General features: G+C 43.7%; 2 protein-coding genes across 3 annotated transcripts in view; one reads left to right on the plus strand and one right to left on the minus strand.

Annotated features, from left to right (window-relative positions):
- Positions 1-65: 65 nt before the first annotated feature.
- On the minus strand, positions 66-10154 carry OCIAD2 (OCIA domain containing 2). The gene is given in 9 exon segments (XM_077301993.1): positions 66-203; positions 1290-1321; positions 1324-1373; positions 2751-2850; positions 4883-4930; positions 6051-6104; positions 7082-7166; positions 7774-7873; positions 10005-10154. Coding segments are annotated over 8 exon segments (435 nt in total). The 5' UTR covers positions 7834-7873; positions 10005-10154; the 3' UTR covers positions 66-197.
- Positions 10155-19814: 9660 nt separating this feature from the next.
- CWH43 (cell wall biogenesis 43 C-terminal homolog) overlaps positions 19815-20655 on the plus strand; it is a 33182-nt gene continuing 32341 nt past the window's right edge. For both annotated transcript variants that reach the window (XM_077301975.1, XM_077301977.1), the window contains exon 1: positions 19815-20287. In XM_077301975.1, coding sequence (XP_077158090.1) covers positions 20245-20287 — 43 coding nt within the window. In that variant the 5' untranslated portion in view covers positions 19815-20244. The remainder of the gene's footprint in view (positions 20288-20655) is intronic.

The following is a 20655-nucleotide window of genomic DNA, read 5'->3' on the forward strand; positions in this document are numbered from 1 at the left end:
AAGCAATAGTGATGTTCTTTGGAGGCTGAATGTTCATAATCGACAGTTATGAAATGTAAAACAAATTAACTCTTAAACGTTATGTTTTTATTAAAAAATCTTGCTAACTTACACAGTAGGTTTTAAAGTATATTCTGTACAAAATGTTGAGGATGTTGCTTTAGTACAGCAGGTACTGTGACTAGTGCTTAATCCAATTAGATCTAAAAACAAAAGAAACATTAATGTTCTTTACACAATTCCTTTGATGTTGGATTGGGAATAACTATAGCTCCCCAGGAAGATGTAATCATCCTTTCACAAGTGCCTAATTTTTGATTTAAAAGAACAAACAAACACAGAAACTGGACCAATAGAATAGAGAGTGAGCAGCATAAGCTCTCTCTATGTATCTATGTACATTCTCCATCTGCTACAGAAGGCTCACAAGATCAATTAATTATTTAAAATGTATTGTGAAAAGGAAAACCTACAGGAAATGTTGTGCCATTGACGCATAGAAATGACTAGGACAGCTTTTCTGAACTTTTTTACTGCTGGGAAACCACTGAAGTATTCTTCAGGTTTTAAGAAACCCCAGAAACGATGAAATCATGCAGCATATGGTTGGGAAGCAAATCTGTGTACCTAGGGCCCCTCCCCTTCTCACGCTCTTCAGGCCCATCATTGACTATGGGTTGTTGTTGTTTTTTTACATGACCATATATGGTCATATCACCTAATAAATATTTAACAATTTTTTAAAAATATTTAAAAATTAAATTGTAAATATTTAAAAAATAATTTTCCCATTTGGGAAACCCATGACTGGCAAGAAACCCCAGGGTTTCATGAAAACTTAGACTAGGTGTTAGATAAAACATCTTTAGTAATATCTAAAGCTATTTTTAGTAAATGGAAGTTTTAAGTAAATCTATGAGGATAGTTGAAAGTTGTGCTGTCACTGTATGTTATTGTTTAGTAATAATCTGCACACACATTATAGCCAGTTCCTAAGTATATTCTGTCACTGGTTGAATACACTGAGAAAATATGGTGATAACCAGTAAGGGAGAACAGTGTCAAGCAGTAAGCTAGGTCATCTACATATCTCAGTTGGGAAAGGCAACAATGTAATTCCTGACCTGCAACAAGAACATTCAGGATCAATTCTGATTTTAAAGTTCTCCAAGTTTCACATGGGTGGACAAAGCAACTCATGAAAGTATTTATCCCCACTTTACCAATGATAATTAGGTTGATTTTATTTTTGTAATGTATTTAAAGATTAAAAAAAAATTTCAGAATACCTTTAAGCAATGGGAGTCTTGGATTTTTCCGATTCAGTTTTTTCCAACTTAGCTTTGCACTCTTTGCAAGTATGAGGACAGTGCCTGAAAATATCAGAGAAGAGTGTGCCGATAAAAATAAGGGCCAGACATAACATTTCCCCATCCTGAGATTTTCCCTTATGAACAGGAGGGACTTCACAAATGGTAATCCATCCGATTCTTATGCTGGGTCCCACTGGGAAGACCCCACAACACCTGTTCTATCCTTTAGTCACACTGATCTGTACACAATCCTGACACAATAAAGCTGAACCATTGATTCCTCTAATAAACCAAATGCGAATCCGCAGGAAATCTGAAGGCTCATTCTGGAGACAATTTTTAAAATACCCGAATAAAGGGTATCATCTAGTCATATGCTCTTGTATAATGGGGACGTTAGAACCCCATTGTCTCCAGACTGAGCCTTCAGTTCACATGCTTTTCCTCCTGGACATGAAATTATTCATGCCAGCTGCTCTACAGGAGCTTCTTCCAACTTGCTGTAGTGGTTAAAGTGCAGCGGACACTAATCTGGAGAACTGGCCTTGATTCCCTGCTCCTCAGCATGCAGCCAGCATTGCATTCCATCTTTATGCTAGACAAAAAAGTGTAATATAAAAACTCTAGTTTTGTAAATGTAAATGGGCTAAAACAAAGTCCTTTGCTGCCATTTTCTACTTCATATTTATTTAGCAATACTACTGTGGAAAGGGGTTCTGCGAGATGCTGGGCATTTGGTAGGTGTATACAGGTGGGGGAGCTGCCACCCCAACCCCAGGCAATGAGGGAACTTTGCCAGGGCAGACTGCAGGGCTCAAGAAGCAAGACTTCATCTGTCCTGGTGCTGCGGAGCCCCCCTGGGCCACTGCAGTAGTCTTGGTGGTGTGTTGCAGTCCCTATGACAGTTCCTCCACACTAGGCCCAGGGACATGGCTTGCACCTGAAGGAACAGGATGCATTGTTACAAGAAGCTGCCCATAGGCAGAACAGGAGTGGAGAGAAGGAAGCAGGCAGGCTCAGGCAATGGAGAAACTGCCTAGCCCTTTTCCCAAACCACATCTGTCCCTGGGTTCTTGGGAGTGTGGACACAGAGTTCCCGGATCTGTGGACCTCCTGCCACAACTTACAAAAGAAGGCAGGCCAGGGTTTGCTCTGGCAGATTGTGGAGAGGCTGTGGACTGGGAAAAGCAAAGCCCACAATCTCACCCCTTTATATCTCTGCAAAGGACTGAGGTCTAAGGCAGAAATTCTCCCCAAAGAAAGGATGCTAGAGATACAGGTGCAGGAGTTCAACCCCGCAAGGGCAAGCCCTGCCTACAGGCTGTGTAGTGAGTCCTATGCGACTGAAAATGGCAGTTGTCTCCCTCTAGAAGTCCCCACTTCCTTATGCCTGTTTTGATCAGCACAAGCCACATTATATACAGTTTCCAGACAAACCATTTGGGGCCGAAAGGCTGAACACCGATACTTTCAAACTTCTTCTGGCATGTTCTTATGTACGACATAGTCCCAATGCCCAAACCTACAAAACCAGCAACTGGAAAGAGAGATAAAAGAATTGTTCTACGTTATAGTCAAATGTCATGGCTGTATAAATAGTCCATACTTAAGAAAAACATTCCTTGGATCAGGCTCTTGCTTCATTGTTTAAGAATGACTGGACAAGAAAGCAAGCCCGGGAATAGCCACTGCTTTGTCCTTAGAATGATTCCCCTGTGTGGAGTTTTCAGAAAGGATGTTCTGGCCACTGAGCTTGTCAGGAGTTGGGACCTAAGCAGAGTCAGCCACAGTCAGTACCTGGATGGGGACCACCAAGGAAGACTACATGGAAGAAGGCCATTTAGTAATAACCCCAGTCTTCCTTAATGCTCACTCAATCCATGTATCTACCTCTGATCATTCTCTTGTTTTGAAAACACACCATGGTTGGGGTCACCATGAGGTGGCTGCAAATTAATGGCATATTCACCTTCTTAGATGACCTCTAATCTGGGTTTGATTCCCCACTCCTCCACATGGGTGACCATGGGCCAGTCACAGTAAGCTACTCCTTCGGATACTAAAAAGCAAGATACAAAAACCCAGCTCTTCTTTTTCCCAGAATATCCTGTTCCATCAGTTTTCAAAGCAAACAATAAATCAATGTTAACCACCAGCTACTCAAAGGTGCAATGCGTTCCAACAACAGAACAAATGATTAGTACAGGATTGGGTGACCTGGCTCAGGGGTAAAGCATCAGCTTTTCGTGTAGAAGGCCTCAAGTCCAATCTCCAGTATCTCCAGAGCAAACACTCAGCTAATAGATTGTGTGAAGGACCTCTGCCCCAAATTCTGAAGAGTCAGAGTACGTAACAGTGGCTGTGATACTCCAATGGTCTGATTCCATGTGAAGCAGTTTCCTGTGTGCAATGAATAGCTGACTTGTGAAACTCAGCTGCACAAGATGTGGTGATGGTTATTAGATATATTTTAAAAGGGGGCTGGCAAGATTGATGGAAAATTGCAGTTAGCCATGATAGCTGGATGGAACTTCCAGGTTCAGAGGGGAGAAAGCCTTTACTGATTAGATGTTGGGGAACTGTCAGCAGATGAGATCCTCTCAATGGCATCTTTCTGGCCACTGTTGGAAACAAGATGGTCAAATACCTGGCCCATTGCTCTGATTCAGCATGGATGCTCTTATGTCAAAGTATAGCAAGACGGCTGTAGAGCATATAGAATTTTAAGAAATAGTGCTCTAAGGTAGCAGTCCCCAACCTTTCTTAGGTCAGGGACCGCCTCCGGAGTGAGAGGAGAGCCGACGGCCCGGGTGCTGTGAAAACGTGCACGCACAGTTGCCGCGCACGCACATTTTTGCCACCAGGTGGCGCTAACTCGCACGCGCGGCAACTGCATGCATGCGCGTTTGCGTCCCCGGCGTGCCGGCAGCTGCATCTGCCTCTTTCCCTTCCTTCTTGCTGCAGGCGGGGGGAGGCAGGCGCAGCTGCTGGCAGCCTGACACCGTGGCCTTTACGGCCCGGCACCGGGCTGCGGACCGGGGGTTGATGACCCCTGCCCTAAGAGACATCCCCCCTCCCATTCAAGTTTCTTACTCACTTTGATTATCTAGGAGCAGTTACTCAACACTCATCTTTTTGCTATGCAACATGGTAGGGATTCAAACAGTTTATCGAAGTGCACGTTTTTGCCTTAAACATAGGAACTAGACTTAATTGTACAAGGTTTATAATTCTAAAAAAACCAATCTATGATTATAAAGTCATTATAAATCCAGAACATAATTAATACCAAACTGACCAATAGAAAACAAAAATGGGTAGGAACTATCAGCTTAATGAAGGTAACTGGCAGTAATCCTACACACAGTTACATCTTTTTAAATCTGAAGACTTCAGACTTCATTGACAGTATGATTTCAGAGATCTTTTTGTAGCAACATGCACAAAACTGCTTTTGGCGAATACTAAAAATTAAGTGATATTAGACAGATATGCCCCAAGTGTGAACATAATGACAAACCAACTGAACAGTTCTTATCTTCCCTGTCTTAACCAATTTTCATACTTACCTGCCATTTTTGGCCACGCTCCAAATCTAGGGCTAGCTTTAAAAGTACCTGGAACATACGATGCAAGGTATTAGTAACAATCTTCTGTATTATCAGTTAATAACATACAGCCTCTCAGTTGTTTTTTTTTTTTAATTTGGCTCTATTAGTTGAGTAAGACTTAACTTTCTAATAGACAGCAGTAAGCAAATAAATACTAGTAAGTAAATATCTTTTATAATTCTGACAAATTGTTCAGTATTTTGTAATGGCCTCTGGCTGCACAAATCAATTAGACTAGACTACAGTAAGGAAATAAATACTCAGTATTTAAGTATCCAGTATATATAAGCCAATTGTTAGCTGCAAATGGCAGTGACAAAAAAAGTAGGATAAAAATTGAAACGAACTCTTTAAGAGTAACAAAAAACTGTTCCTACAGTTACCATTATAAGAAGCATGAGATAAAATTATAGGGGGCAAGCTCCTTTTAAAAATCCGTAGTTTCCAGACATGTTTCTTTCCAGATTCACCATAATACCATTCAGAAAGCACATTTCAGAGCTATTGTAAAGGCCACACCACCCATTGGGTTGAATCCAGCCAGCTTTTTCAGCCAATCAGAAACATCCTCTCCATATTACATGACCCCCCCATCTCACATTTCTTTAGTGACAGCCTCACTGAGACTCTAGGCGGAATACAGGATAAATAAAAGAGAAACAAACTGTGGTTATACAACTTAATATAACCTTCTTGGATGATCTGAAAGGAAACCTTTTTTTATCAGCAGAAAACCTGGATGGATCCACACCCTTGCATTTAGACGTGTATTCCAGGTGTCCTAAGTGTTCCCTTCAAAACATAAAATGTGAATATGCCAATCACCTTTATCAGTTAGATATACTTGTCAGGGAGCTCCCTACATTCAGTGGCAAGTCCAAAGACACCTCTGTTGAATATATTAAACTGGCCGATAGGGTTCCTGCATATTAGAAAGCTTGTAGTAATGCAGAAGTGTTATTCTCCATCATGATCTTTGAATTGTCTTTTGGATCACCAGATTTCTACAGTTCAAAATTCCTCCACATTGAAATTTTCTGTTTTCAGCAGCGACAAAATTTCAGCAGCCAACAACTAACGATCCTAGGAAGTTTTTCACAATTAAAAAACAAGCAAACACATTTACCGTTGGCCACTAGTCCTTGAACAATAAGCATACTTCCAAGAGACAGAGGTAGACCTGCAAACAGTGACACAAAACATGTATTTATAGAATGTGCAGAGATTCTGACTGTTTTCCTCTCTTTATACTTTGCGTTACTTTACTTCCTTTACTTGGTTAGTTCTTCACTTGGTCTCAACAGTAACAGTAATTTGATCTTAACAACAACGCAGACAGCCAATATATAGTGGTAAGACTGAAACTAGGCAGACGAACTTCACCTAGTCTGTCTGTCTGTCTGTCTCTCTCATCTACTTCACAGGATTGACACAAGATTTAAAATGTGAGCTCCTTGGAGGTCTTATAAAAACATGATAGATCTATTAATACAGTTCTGAGTGCCCCCAGCTTCAGAGTTTAGGCAGGTAGTTACTGGAGGGGCTATGGAAACTCCCTAAATTGTGGAATTTCTTCCTCATTGTCTCGTGATGCCAAATTGTCACCAGATGAAGTCTATTCTGTTTACCCATGCTCTCAGTGTCTACAGGTAAGATTCCTTCTAGTGAGATTGTTTACTGTTAGTCCCATTTATTTAATGTCTTTAACTTGATTTCTTATGGATTTCTACTGTGCTTTGTTAAATGTTAAAGTAAATAAGCAACTTTTAATTGTTCTAGTTATACTGGCAAAGCAACCAACAACTTTTGGTTTCAAATATTGTATATCTGGCACATTGGCTGAGCAGCAGATCAGCAATTTGAGTAGTGGTTAAGAGCAACAGCTTCTAATCTGGCAAGCTGAGTTTGATTCCCCGTTCTTCTGGATTCAGCCAAGTGGGTGACCTTGGGCTAGTCACAGCCCTGATAGATTTGTTCTCACAGAGCAGTCCTCTCTGTGCTCTCACTGCCCAACCTACCTCTCAGGGTGTCTGTTTTGGGGAGAGGAAGGCAAGGCAATTGTAAGCTGCTTTGAGACTCCTTTAGGGAGTGAATTCTTCAATTGCCATGGAGATTATCAGTAACTAACCAAACCAGTAGAGAAATAAAGTGACGTACCTCTGTGCCAAAAACTTTCCTCTTTACACTCTCGGCGGATCCTTTCAATTTCTCCAATACTAACATTTGGAACATGGTGAGGATTCTGAAAACAAAGGCAATTTCAGAAGGATAACCAGGATAATTTATATTTGAGTGCATCAATTTCCTTTGCTGTCTTTCACCTTCAGATACTACATCTCTCCCCTGTCACCACACCTTTAACAGTCTATGGGGTGGTGGAAAGCACCGTTAAGTTGCAGCCAGCTTATGGCAACCCCAAAGGGTTTTCAAGGCAAGAGACTATCAGAGGCGGCTCTCCAGTGTTTGCCTCTGCACCACGGCATTCATGTTCCCGGAGGTCTCCCATCCAAATGCTAGCCAGGGCCATCCCTGTTTAGTTTCCAAGACCTGACAAGATCAGGCTAGCCTAGGAACTGGAAGCAAAATCTTTGCAAAGGAAAAGGCAAAGGACTTTACAAGCCCTTATAGACTTTGCATAGAGCTAAACTGTGCCCTCGCCTTCTAACACTTTGCTTGGGAGGCAGAGATTCCCTGCCACCCCACCTTTCCCATCAGTCTAATTTAGAAGCCAATGGTAGCTTAGGTTCTCGTTATCAGTGTACTAGACAGCAAAGCTCTGTGCTCTCATAGAGGCCTCAGCCCCAACCTAAATCTCAGGCTTTGCATAAGAGCGAACAAGAGCAACAAACCTGGTCCTTTTGGTCAAGGGAAGAGGCCTGAACTTTCAGATCATCCGGGACAGGAGCCATAGTCACCAGGGGGGGAAATCAATCTGTCAAACCAAGTAACCTAAAATAAAAAGGGTTAAATCTCCATTGTAAGACACTTTCAAAAATGCTAATTCTATCATTGCTTTCATCATGCTGATACATATCACATTTCATCATGCTGATACATATCATATCTAAATCAGTACAGTCTAATGGGATTCCCAACCAAGGTTCTTGGGAATCCTGGGGTTATGCAGGAGCTCCCCAGGGGTTATGATAGGTGCTGACATCACTAGGTATCACTGGAGCCCACTTCCCGTGACTTTATTGTCCAAGTCTCTTTCTCCACACTGGAAACAGTAAATGATCAATCGATTGATTGGCTGGCTCCCATATCTTACCTCAACACCCACTTCTGGGTTCCCCAAAGCCTGAAAAATATGTAAGGGATTCCTCCACAGTCAAAAGGCTGAAAAAGGCTGTCATCACTTCAAACCATCATTCCACCTAACTCAGTACGGTCTAGTGTAAAATGGAATCCACGTGTGCCAGTTAAAGTGCTTTTGAGCCCCTCTCTCTTGGTTTGGTGTTCTGTGTGTAAAAACAGGAACATTTCTATCAAATTTCCTGATTAGCTGATGGCCATCAGGTGCTTTTGTTACAGCATTTCATTGGACACAGCAGTTTTGTTATGGTTCCAGAAGTCAGCTTGTACTTGTGTCATGTATCTGCTAGGGCTTTAGAGATGGACTCCTCAGAGGAGGAGGGACACTGTGTTACCAACCCAGTGTCAACAGAAGCCAGCCAACAGGAAGATGAGATGCAGGCATGCCAGGACTTAGTCAAGTGAAGGTGCAAAATCACCTCCACTCCCCCCAGCTTTGATCCAGCAGGTGAAAGTCTGTTGACCATTCCCAGCCCTCTGAGAACACTTGTATGTTTAGAGGGATACAGAAGAAGGCTGAGAATGGAGTTACAAGTAGGCAGCAAAGTGCATGCCTCATGGCTCAGTGCCAGTTATTTGCCTATGGCGAATACGAGTCTTTGCAGGACTGTGCCTGAAAAGCTGGCATGGGGCTATAAAGTTTCCCAAGAGATGTTGTAAAGCATAGATGCAAGGAGTACAGCAGATGCTGAACTGCTGATACCTCCTTGACCGATTCCTAGGAAGATGACCTCTGGACCGGATGATATTGCCTTGATTAATTTCTGAAAACCTGACTTTGGACTGAACGTTGGAAACCTCCCTTGGCCTTCTTATCTTTGCAGAAGAGGAAAAGACACTGTAAACTGACACCAGGAGCCACCAGTACAATGTGTATAAATAAATAAGTACATTTCAGTATTGGAATGCATGAAATAAGCTCAGTCTGCTTCGTTTCTATATGGAGCAAGACTGAGGGCAGTAAAAGATCACAACCACACCCTCGGGCCACAGTCTGGTGCACATGACGCCAAGTGTCCTCAAGGAGTTTAGGATGCAAGTGTGACAAATCCATTTCAACGCTTCTCTTTTCAGAGGAGGAGTAATTGGATTCCTGTCTTTATCAGTAATCCACTCTTCCAATCAGACTCAAGGCCTGTCTAACTGCACAGAACTCCGCTCTCCAGCACCTGCCGGTCACGCAGAACAGCCATGTGCAGGCAGGGAGGACCAAGGAAAAAGTCAACAGGTGCCCCCCCCCCCCGTCCGTGTCTCTCTGCACGGGAAACGCCAGCAGAGGTGAAGGTGCCAATCGTGACAGGAGAGACTGGGACTGGAGAGGCGGCAGGCAGAAAGGGACGTCTCATCCATTTGGCCGCGCCGACATCGCCCAATGATTTGCCGAAGGGGAGGAGGAAGCGGTCTTAACCTTCTCGGTCTTCTCTCCCACCCCCCCACCCCCCCGTCACAATCCTTTGCATGCGGCTCAACAACTGCACGCAACTCCCGGCAAGACTTCGTCGGTTCCGCGAATCACGCGGCGCGCCGCCCCCGGAAAGCGCAACGCGCAGGGGGGAAGGGGGCTCCTCGTTCGTTTTCCCAGCGAGCTCAGTCCAAAACGCCTTTAGGGGGTTAGGCAGGGACACGCAGGGGACGGCGGCGGCAGCACCGCCCTCCCGCTTCACTCCCACCCACGAGCGGGGAAGCAAGGAGGCAGCCCCGGCATGGGCAGCCCCGGCGTCAGGATGCGCGACTCTGCGGAGGAGCCCGCACGGAATGAACTCACCGCAGGCGCCGTCCGCTACACGCGCTGCTGCTGCTGCTGCTGCTCCTCCTCTTCGCCTTCCTGCTTCCGCTTCGAGGGCGCCGCTGACCTCTCTCCTCCCCAGCCGGAGCCCCCCCCCCCCCCAAGATCCAGCGCTCTGGGCTGGGTAAACAAGCCGCCCGGTTAGGCCTGCCTTTTCAATAATAGGTTCTCTGAAGGCGGAGCCTCACCGTGCAAGGAGAGTTGCACGCTAAGAGAAAGTTGGAAGGGAGGGTGGGGAGTGCGTCTATGTTAATAACCGGGTCGGTGGGGTGGGGAAGACCTTGTGTTATTTTTTTTAAGTTGCCCAAATGTGTCCTAACGGTAGGCACGCAGTCACCTCAGAAGCTGTCCTGAAAGCTGTGCTTGGGCAGTTGGCTTCAGCATTTTGCTATTTGTCTTTTCTGATCCACAAGCTGTTAGGAATGCCAGTTTGCATGGGAGCCCTGTGGTGAGCTGCTGGGATTGCAGTTTATCTCCAGACGGCAGAGGTTGGTTTCCCTGGAGAAAAGAGTTGCTTGGGTGGGTGGGTTCTGTGCCACTCTACCTTCTTGAGATCCCTGTCCTTCCATGTAGGGAATATGCAAGATCTGCAGTGTGCATGATTCAACAGAGTTTGAGGAAACCCCTACAGAGGGTGTAGAAGGAGATCTGTAGTCAGCATATTTAGATAGGCAGTTTCCTTGTATTTTTCCACCAGAGTGACCTAGGATCAAGTAGAATCATAGAGTTGGAAGGAGTGATACAGGCTGTCTAGTCCAACCCCCTACTCAATGCTGGATCAGCCTAAAACATCCAGGATAAGTATCCATCCAACCGCTGCTTAAAGACTGCCAGTGTGGGGGAGCTCACCACCACCTTAGGTGCTGAACTACTGACTCCTTAGCCCCCCAACCTCCACTGATGGTCAAAGTGGACCCAGCAACCTTTCCACTCTGCACTACTAGGAAACCTGGAGGACCTTGAATGCTTCAGGGCTCTTTCAGTTGGAAGATCAAGATCAACCCCCAAGGCCCCACTTGGACAGTTTACACCCTGGGGACTTCCCTGCCCCAGCTCCCATAGAGGAGCACAAATAGGGGACGGATGAGGTGCACCAGGCCCAATGCTCCCCCCATGTGGGTGCAGGAAGAGGTGGAGCAACCTGCCATGACTAAAACTCCAGCCTGCAGCCCAGCATGAAACCTCCAGTGCCTAAACAGTCTTGGAGGTTGACAATCCCAATTGTTCAACTATACAAAGGCCCCTGTTTCCAAGTAAATATGCGTAGGTAGGCTTTGTGGCCTTGCTGCTCGTCCCTCTGGGTAGGGTGGTATAGTAATCAAATCAATCCCAATAACTTTTGCTGTTCAGAGAGTGTGGTCAGGAGACCATAAGAATTCTGCTTCCTGTGGTTTATGGCACTCCAGATTTTCCAGTCAGCAAGTGAGAGACTGGGTAAAAGGTAAAGATCAAACAAGTGAGGCACATGTCCGTTCTAGCATGAAGGGAGGAGCTCCGGCTCTTGCCTGCCAACATTTATCAAACTTCGCTCCATATATGAGAGAGAAGAAAGTAACCCGTGTTTTCTTCTTTTTTTAAGGCAGCCATGCACTGCTAGACTGATTCCTTTTCTTTAAAATAAATAAAATTGACAAGATGTGAAAAGTAAGTCATGAAGGGAGGAGAACTTTCTGTTAAGGTGGCTACTGGAAGTAAACGCATCTAGAAGAAGCTATTCGTCCAATTTCAAAAAACATGTTCAATACAAAACTGACTAATATATAGAGACCAGCCCCCCCCTAAAAAAAAACTGATTCTACCTGCTTTTTCTCATTGATATGCAGAGCATGTACTCTGCAATTCTAAAGAACATCAGATTTTTTTAAAGTGCTGAGTGCAAGCATGGAATTCTAATTAAAAGCATACCAATGCAAATTTAATGATAATCAGAAGTAAGCTGCATGTGCAGAATGGGCCAGAGTTAAAACTTGTACAAGTCATACAGAAAACTGCTTGCTTGGTTACAGTAATTTTGAAGGCGTGTATGTGATGCAGTGCGCCTGCACGCGAAAGCTTATACCTTGAATAAAACATTGTTAGTCTTAAAGGTGCCACCGGACTTCAACTTAGTTCTGCTGCTTCTGACCAGCATGACTACCCTGAGACGTATGGGGGCTATTGTCAAATGCTTTTTCTCAAAAGGAGGCTGCTTGATTGACCCCGCTATTAAACTATTTGGCAGCAAAGTAATATTTTTCATACTACATGGTGCGGAGATTTGGGGCTGGAATGAGCAAGTGATTAACAACCTAGAAAAAATTCAGAACCTCTTTATGAGAAGGATTTTAGCTCTTCCTAAAGGATCTCCAGTGGCTCTTATGAGGGCTGAACTGGAACTACCATCCATAAAAGCACGGGTTAAACTAATCACCATGAAAAACTGGCTGAAATGTACACGAAAGGATTCTGAAGTCATCAGCAGTCAAAACCTAGAGCTCACTTCCATTACTGATAGAATCCATCTAGAGTATATAAATAGTATTATCTTACACTACTCTATCCCAGACGATCTAATCAGGCTTGGAAGCTCAGTAAAGGAGCTCCGGAAATGGACCTATCAAATGGATGCAGTTCTAGATGGTGATATAATTGCTCAGTCCAGAGCTGTCCCTCTTTTTAAACATTTCAAGATAATTCACTGTGGATCTTCATATCTGGAGAGTCTGCCATCCTTAACACTCAGGATGGCATTTACTCATTTAAGGTTCCAATCCTTACCCATAGCAGTGCGTAATGGTCGGTTCTCCCATCTCCCCCTATCTGAATGCATCTGCAAATGTGATAGGGGAGTGATTGAGGACCTCACACACTATGTAATGGACTGCCCCCTCTATGATGAACCAAGAGGCAAGTTTATTAAAAGAATACTCCCTACCACCTCAGGCCTCTCAAAAACTGAGTATATGATCTTTTTATTGTCTGATATCGATGCCTACGTTACCAACAAAGTTGCACTGTTTGCTCTCGCAGCCAGGAAAATCAGGTCCAAATTGTGCAATTAGGATTAAAACCCTAATCATTATGGTTCCTTTTATCTGTGCAACTTTTTATTACTTTTATTACTCCCTGTGATTTTATCAGTTTGATGTCTTAATTTTAACTGACTTTTGTACTGTACAGTCAATTTGCTGGAAATGGCCAATGGCCGACTAATAAACTAAATCTGAATCTGACTACCCACCTGAATCTCTCTATATACATATCTAGAAAACTCTGCACTGGATTCAGTCATTTCTCTGGGAGGGCATTGCCATTAGAAACTGGTGAGTGGGAGTAGATATGTGAGATCCCAGGGCATCTAGAATTAAAACATATCTCCACAGATGCTGGCCCCCATCAATTTGTCAAAATGGAAGCGGCGGGGACAGCATATATAGCATTCCATGCCACGCTCTGGCAGGACCAAGTAAAGCAAAGGAAAGTGAGCAGGCTTCAATGACCCATGTACATTGGGTTCCTCAGATGACCTGCTATTCACAAGGAAACGCAGTGGCAGCAGCTCCTGGAATTATACAGAAGGACTTGAGGTGGTAGGGGGGATGGTGGTGGTTAGGCTTCTTTCTCAGCTATCTAGCCAGGAAGGATCTATGTAGAAATTTTCCTTCCGACTGGCTAGAAGTACCCACAGTCCCTGCTTTGATTGCATGTTCTGGTCGACCAGTTAGGAGTTGGAGACCACTGTCCATAGTTCTTTGCTGAAACCTTACTGTACCTAAAGATCTTCCTTAAAACACTCCCCGTTGTGGCTGTTTTATGTGGAGGACTATTTGATTGTAGAAGCTTTCCATGCAGGTTGGTCCAATTTCCTGTACAGCTTTATAGGCATTTTTTCTGCAGACCAAAGGCAACTATTTAATTGATCAGTTCTGGGAGCCGCTGCACCTTAATGTCTAATCATGCTGTAATTAGAACTGCGAATCGGTTTATTCTGTTTGGCAAAGGGAATGGTAATGTAGTCTTTATGACTGGAAAGCCAGCTTGGCATAGTGATTAGGAGCAGCGACTCCTAATCTGTCGAGCCTTGTTTGACTCACCGCTCCCTCATATGCAGCCAGCTGGATGAACCAACTCTTCTTCTTCTAAATAGCCTTGTCAGAAAATGGTTTTGTTCAAAAGCCCATCAGAGCTGGAAAAGGTAAGTTTCTTGCTCTGATGGACAAATTAAAGATTGTATTTACAAGGAAGAATAGGTGGTTGTTCCTTCAGCACTTGGAATCTGTTTTTCCACGTAATGTCTGTCACACCTGCCTCTCTGTAAGGAAGTAGCAGATGGCTCTGAAAAGGAAGTAGTCTAAATCATAGAAATGACAGAAGGAGAAGCACAAGAATCTTCTTGGAGTTGCCTGAAGGAGGGGGAGGGATGCAAGATCTCTCTGTAACAAGGGATCTGGTGTGTATTGAATCAGGTCCCCATAGGGAGTGCCTCTTTCCCTTAATCTGTTCTTAACCCATATATTCATAAATAAAGCAAATAACTGAACATAATAAAGCTCAAGTTGACAGCTCACTGCCTATCTTATTGGCCCTCCCTGGGGGGCGGGTGGTGCTGACAATAGAGAGCACTCTGCCAGTGAGGCCCAATCAATTCAAATTGCACTCTGCCAGTGAGGGCTAATCAGTTCATATTGCATGTAGACAATTTACTCTCTACCTGATTGCTTTGTTGTGATGGTCTTAGAAAGACTGCAGCAAGACCAAGATGGTATCTATATGGAAAGGGAAAGTCTACATCTTCCCAGTCCCACCCACATCAACATTATTTCCCCTGCAGCAACTGCCTGTGATGGTTACCCCCAAAGTATTCCCCAGGAAAAGGTGGTAGGAGTTCATATGCAAGGAGACTGGGATGCAATTAAATGCTTCAAAGCTTTGTAGTGACCATCAAATGGGAGCCATCAAGGCTGACTTTGATAAGACCGTGACCTTCATCCAACTTTGTCAGAAGAGCTGGTCACTCTTCATTAAAACACTGCCCCGCCTGAAGCTTAGCAGATGTATTGTATGAGATGCCCAGGAGCAACCAGATCCAGAATCATGCTCATCTCACGCTGAGGCTGAGGATAAGACTTGAACTATATTCTCTGTTCTTGCTGAACTTTGCTGAAAATCTGGCTATCTACAAATGCACACTAAGAAAAATTGGTTGCTGGAACTGAGGGGCTAAAACAATTTGAGAAGATTATCAGAGAAATAAATGGGGTTTTAAAAATCAACACCACTCAGTTTGATGGGGTGGAAGTGTCCACAGCTATCTTCAGAAAACCATGCATCCTTTACACATGAGATACTTCACTGGGAAAGGAGTAGGGAATGAAAGATGGAAAAGGAAGCATAACTATGCACAGAATTCCAAGGACAGAGAAAATGTGTTCTATCTCAGCAGCAGAGCCCTATCTGACTCCGGTAAATCTTATTCAGCCACTATGGCTCTAGCTTTTTACTAGGTATCGCCTACATGTTTTCAAATACATTATCATGGCTTTAACGGATAAAACATGCTTTGTTTGAAAAATAATGGCTGAAGGGTCTTTAAGAGAAAAAATTTACTGGAATAAATTTGGTGGATTTCATACTTAAAAAAAAGAGTGGCAGCTTCTAATCTAGCAAGCTTGGTTTGATTCCCTGCTCCTCCACATGCGGCCAGCTGCGTGACCTTGGGCTTGTCACAGCCCTGATGGAGCCAACCTGGATAATTTATTTAATTCATTTATACCCTGCCTTTCTGCTCACTGGGGACCCAAAGCGCCGTCTCTCCTCCATTTTATCCTCACAGCCTTGTGAGGTGGGTTAGTCAGAAAGAGTATGACCAGGCCAAAGTCAACCAATGAGCTTCCGTTGCACAAATAGGGATTCAAACCTATCTCTTCCACTGTACCATGCTAGCCCTGGAACGTCCCAACATTCAGATAAGCAAGACATGTGTAACAATATGCTGAAACCTATCACATGGGTTATTAAAAAGCAACTATGGGTTGTGCACAGTCCCTGGATGGCTTGGGCACCTCGTATGAGTTTCAAGAATAACTCATAGATGTGCAAATGATACAGGTCACAGCACTGTTTCATAAAAGTCTATTTCCAACAGGCTGATAAAACCACCTTCGAATTCCTTGTTTCCTGAATAATGTAAAAGGTGTTGGTAGGAGGAGCTGTATAATCTTTAAATCTCAGAGCAAACATAACTGGGATAATGTGTGACGTGTGTGAAGGGACGTTATACCTACAAGATAAAATTAAACAAAAGACAGGTTAAGTATGTGAGAAGTCAACTGAAGCAGTTTACACTGGCATGAAAATTGCAATATTTGTGGGGGAAATTTTTCATTTCTACATTGCATTTACATTTTTTTCTGACAAGTAATGCACGAAAAATGTTGAAATCCGACAGGTTTTTTTTGGTAGATTGCTCAATTGTGGCCATTTCCCAGATGGCTTTTGTCCCATGATCCCCCACACAGCTTTCTTGGTGGTCTAAGGATAGTCCGTCCTCCCCATTGAGAAAACTGGTTGGATTCTATCCTAATCTCCCCTGGTACTCAACTCACTTCCTTTTGCTTGCTGCTGCTGGTCAGTTGCCTGAGTTAAATTGCTATAATATAGGATTTATGAGGAGAACCTTACACACTCTAGCCTCCTTCCATTCAAAGTGGGATTAGGGCCTCATTAGTGGCCACCAGCAGAGTAGTTCCAGCAGATGGAATCTCCCCAGTATACTACTGGAAAACGGTTTCTGGTTTACCTCACCTCCACCTGCCTATCAGAGTAGGTTGGACTTATACTTCCTGGCAGCTCACTCCCATATTATGGATTTACTTCTCTACTACAGATGGAGTCATCTTTGCGGGACTTGTCAATATCTTTTGTGTGATTTAGCAGCCTACAGGTTTCTGTGGGTTGGAGTTGTTTCTCCTACATCAAAGTAAGTAAGAAGCATGGATAGTATTTTGCAGCAAAATAATATATACCAGGTGCCGGGAGCCAGCTCCCACCTAGCTAAGGGCAGCCAGGGACCTGTCACACCTATACCAGGATGGAAGAGGGTTATGGCTGGGATCCAGTTAGCAGCAGGGAAGGGTGTGCTGGCTGACCCTACACTTGGGGATGATCCAAGATAGGAGAAGCTAAGAGGCAGTCTGGGATGGGAGTGGGGAGTCAGGAATTAGGGTGAAGAGGCAGGGAAAGTTTCCCCTTAGCATTGTATGTATGTATGTATGTATATGTGTGTGTGTATGTGTATATCTATCTATCTATCTTATATACATACACACACACACACACACACACACACACACACACACACACACACACATATATATATATATATATATATATATATATGAAGCAGTGGTGGATTTCCTTACCTACGATAATCTTTAATGGCTCTACAGCAGCGGTCCCCAACCCCCGGTCCGGAGACCGGTCCCGGTCCGTAGATCAGTCAGTACCGGGCCGCAGCTCCTACTTGTCCTCCTCCCTGGCTGCTGCCTTGGGGACTGCCCTGCCACTCTGCCGCCAGCTCACCTTTGGTGCTCTCCAGTGGCCGCCATAGCTGGGGCTCCCCCTCGGTATGGCACTGCACAGCTGCTTCTGGCAGCGCCCCCAAGTGGGCAGTGGGATGTCAGGGGAGCCAGTGGGAAAGTAAGTGGAGCAGGAGTTTAGGCGGCTGTGGTGACGTCCCTTGGCAAAAGACTACCCCAGGCCTCAGTAAAATTGTCAAGCATTGACCGGTCCCCAGTGATAAAAGATTGGGGACCACTGCTCTATAGGATTTAGGGTTGCCATTTCCTGGTTGGGAAATCCCTGGAGCTTGAAGGGATTTCCCTCCAGGTAAAACAATGTCATTATTATGAAGATCCTTTGTTATTCCAATAGATCGCTGTTGGCAACAGGATCCTAATGCTCTTCACATGTTTTAAAAGACTATAACTTTGCAATAATAATTTGCTCCATTTGTTATACCTGATTATTTTGTTACTTGTTTGAATCTCTGTTTGTGATCATGTGTGATTTGCTAATTCTTTTGATTTATGATGGGATTCATGCCTAATTTGTCTATCTCAACTCCCCTCTTTCCTCCTTTACATTGATAATTTACTCTTGAAATATTCATGCCAGAATTCACACTCAGACCTCCCTGCTTCATGGCCCCTCTGCTATAAGCTTCCCTGTAAGAAGAGTTTCCAGGATCATCTCTTCCTCACATAACTGAAGAAGTGAGTTGTGATTCATGTAAGCTTACACAGAAATAATAAAATGGCATGATCCTTTTGGTTTAGATGGTAGACAATCAATACACATTTGAGCAAGCGAAAAATGCTTGTTGCAGCATTTTTACTCTGGTAATACTGGTTGTATTACCTACAGATCAGATTTTATTTGTTGATTTATAATTAGTTTCAATCAGAGGGCGGCTATTAATTGAAAAACTGTTGTAGCAAAATGAGGACACACCCAGAATCTGTTCAGATTGTTACATTTGACATAATATAATCTTGTAGGATTATTGTGCCAATAAAGATATTCTGATTCTGGTTATTGTTAAATTCTTGTTAAATATGACTTAAATATGACTGTTCTAGCCTTACACCTCTATCATTGTATTATGAGTATCATCATAGCATATTAAATGGCTTTGGGTGCACTAATAAGCAAGCAAGGTATTACTAAGGAAGTGAACACTTAGTGCACAGGGTATGCCCTACTGCGGGGGTAGTCAACCTGTAGTCCTCCAGATGTCCATGGACTACAATTCCCATGAGCCCCTACCAGCATTTTCTGGTAGGGGCTCATGGGAATTGTAGTACATGGACATCTGGAGGACCACAGGTTGACTACCCCTGCCCTACTGAACTAATGGGGACTCCTGCATAAATATACCCAGGACTGTAGACTATTTTGGAACTCCATATACAACAGAAAAGATCTCATGGACAATATGTACCGGAGGTAAAGGAATTACTTGGTTACCCTGAAAAATTTCAAGAATTAATGAGCTGTTTATCACCGGCACTGGTGTCAGTTGGAGGATTGAACAGAAATATAAACATTCTATCTCCTAAACACCTTGACAATGGGATCTTCTAAGTTTTGCAAATCACAATACAGTTTATATTTAACTTAATCATCTTCTGGGCACAAATGAACAGAAACTGAGCTTTATCAGTGAAACCCAACTCAAAACAGAACTAAAAACTCACAAATAATCCCCCAAATATGTAAACATCTGAACAAAGGAACTTCCCCTGGTTGCAGGCAATTGAATACCTGCTTGGTTTTGAGTGACTGGATCCCTAGGATCTGGCCACGTGTGTCCAATCAGGATGCAGCAGTTACCTTTCCCATGGGGAGACCAGCCAGGTATGAGCCAATCAGCAGCATGGGATTACGATCCTACCTCTGGCCCTCAGTGGATCCAATACACAACAGAAGGCTCCATAATGAGACAAACCAGTGCATTTGTATGCATGTGCGCACATACATGCACACACGGTGTTTTAAAGTCAAAGTTGTAAATTGATGTGGATTATGATAAAAAGGCAATTTGGCAGCTTGTCTTGAGCATCAGTGTAAAGGAAGTGAACAGCCTGAGGAGTCCAATTGATACGATCTATTCTCACCTGTGCCAAATACCTGCAGTTTGCTTCCTTCACAGAAGCAGCATCTCCTTCCTCTAACACTAGATGTTGCTCTTGGGCTCAGGTGGTTTTTGGTCTGGCCCACAAGACAGCAATTTTACAAAAGGTGTGGACTGTGTAGGACAAGTGTTCCCTTGAGCTCTCGAGAGACGTGGCATGCTTTACCTCAAAAGCATGAATACATCTTAGAAGAAAGTCTTTTCTTGGATCCTCTGGGCTTGTGCAATAATTTCTGGACAGTAAAAGGAAATCTCTAGTGAAACAACGTGTAGGAGTTTTAGATGAGAGTGTTGGCAAACCACACTCCTGGTTAGCTAAAACTTCTCCATCTGACTACAGCCTGCAGAGACAACCTTTTTGACCTATTTCCTTATTTGGCTTGAAATGTAACCTAAACCAATCCTGAAAGCTCACGATGCCTTCAGGAAGCTCCTTCGTCTAACTTGGTGAGGGAGGTAATAAATAAAGCAGCGCCTTCTGATCGAGAGGCCTTTTCGCACGGACCCTCACCTCGTGTCGTTTATTCTTACTGCTTCCCGGTAACAATGGTTTTCCTTTGGAAAGAAATCCTGATGGAAACACTCCTGGGTATGTAATATTTCCAACATATGCTGAATATTTCATTGCTGTGAAATAGTGATTACAATTTTCCTAAAGTTAAGTTTTAGTTTAATATCTGTGAATTTGATGTGTCGCTCTTGATAGAGATTGGTGTTTAAGGCTGTCCCTATATATGTTATAAATGATTGCTTTGAAACCAAAGTATTCCTCACTGTGAGCAACAGAAAATGCACCACTTTGGTGTAGTGGTTAAGAGCTTCTAAACTGGGGAGCTGGGTTTAATTCTCTGCTCCTCCACATGCAGTCAGCTGGGTGACCAAGATAGTCATCTTAGAGCTCTTCTCACTGAACAGTTTCTCTCTGCTTCACCCACCTCACAGAGTGACTGTTGTGGG

This window comes from Paroedura picta, chromosome 10 (genome assembly GCF_049243985.1).
Source record: "Paroedura picta isolate Pp20150507F chromosome 10, Ppicta_v3.0, whole genome shotgun sequence".
NCBI lineage: Eukaryota > Metazoa > Chordata > Lepidosauria > Squamata > Gekkonidae > Paroedura > Paroedura picta.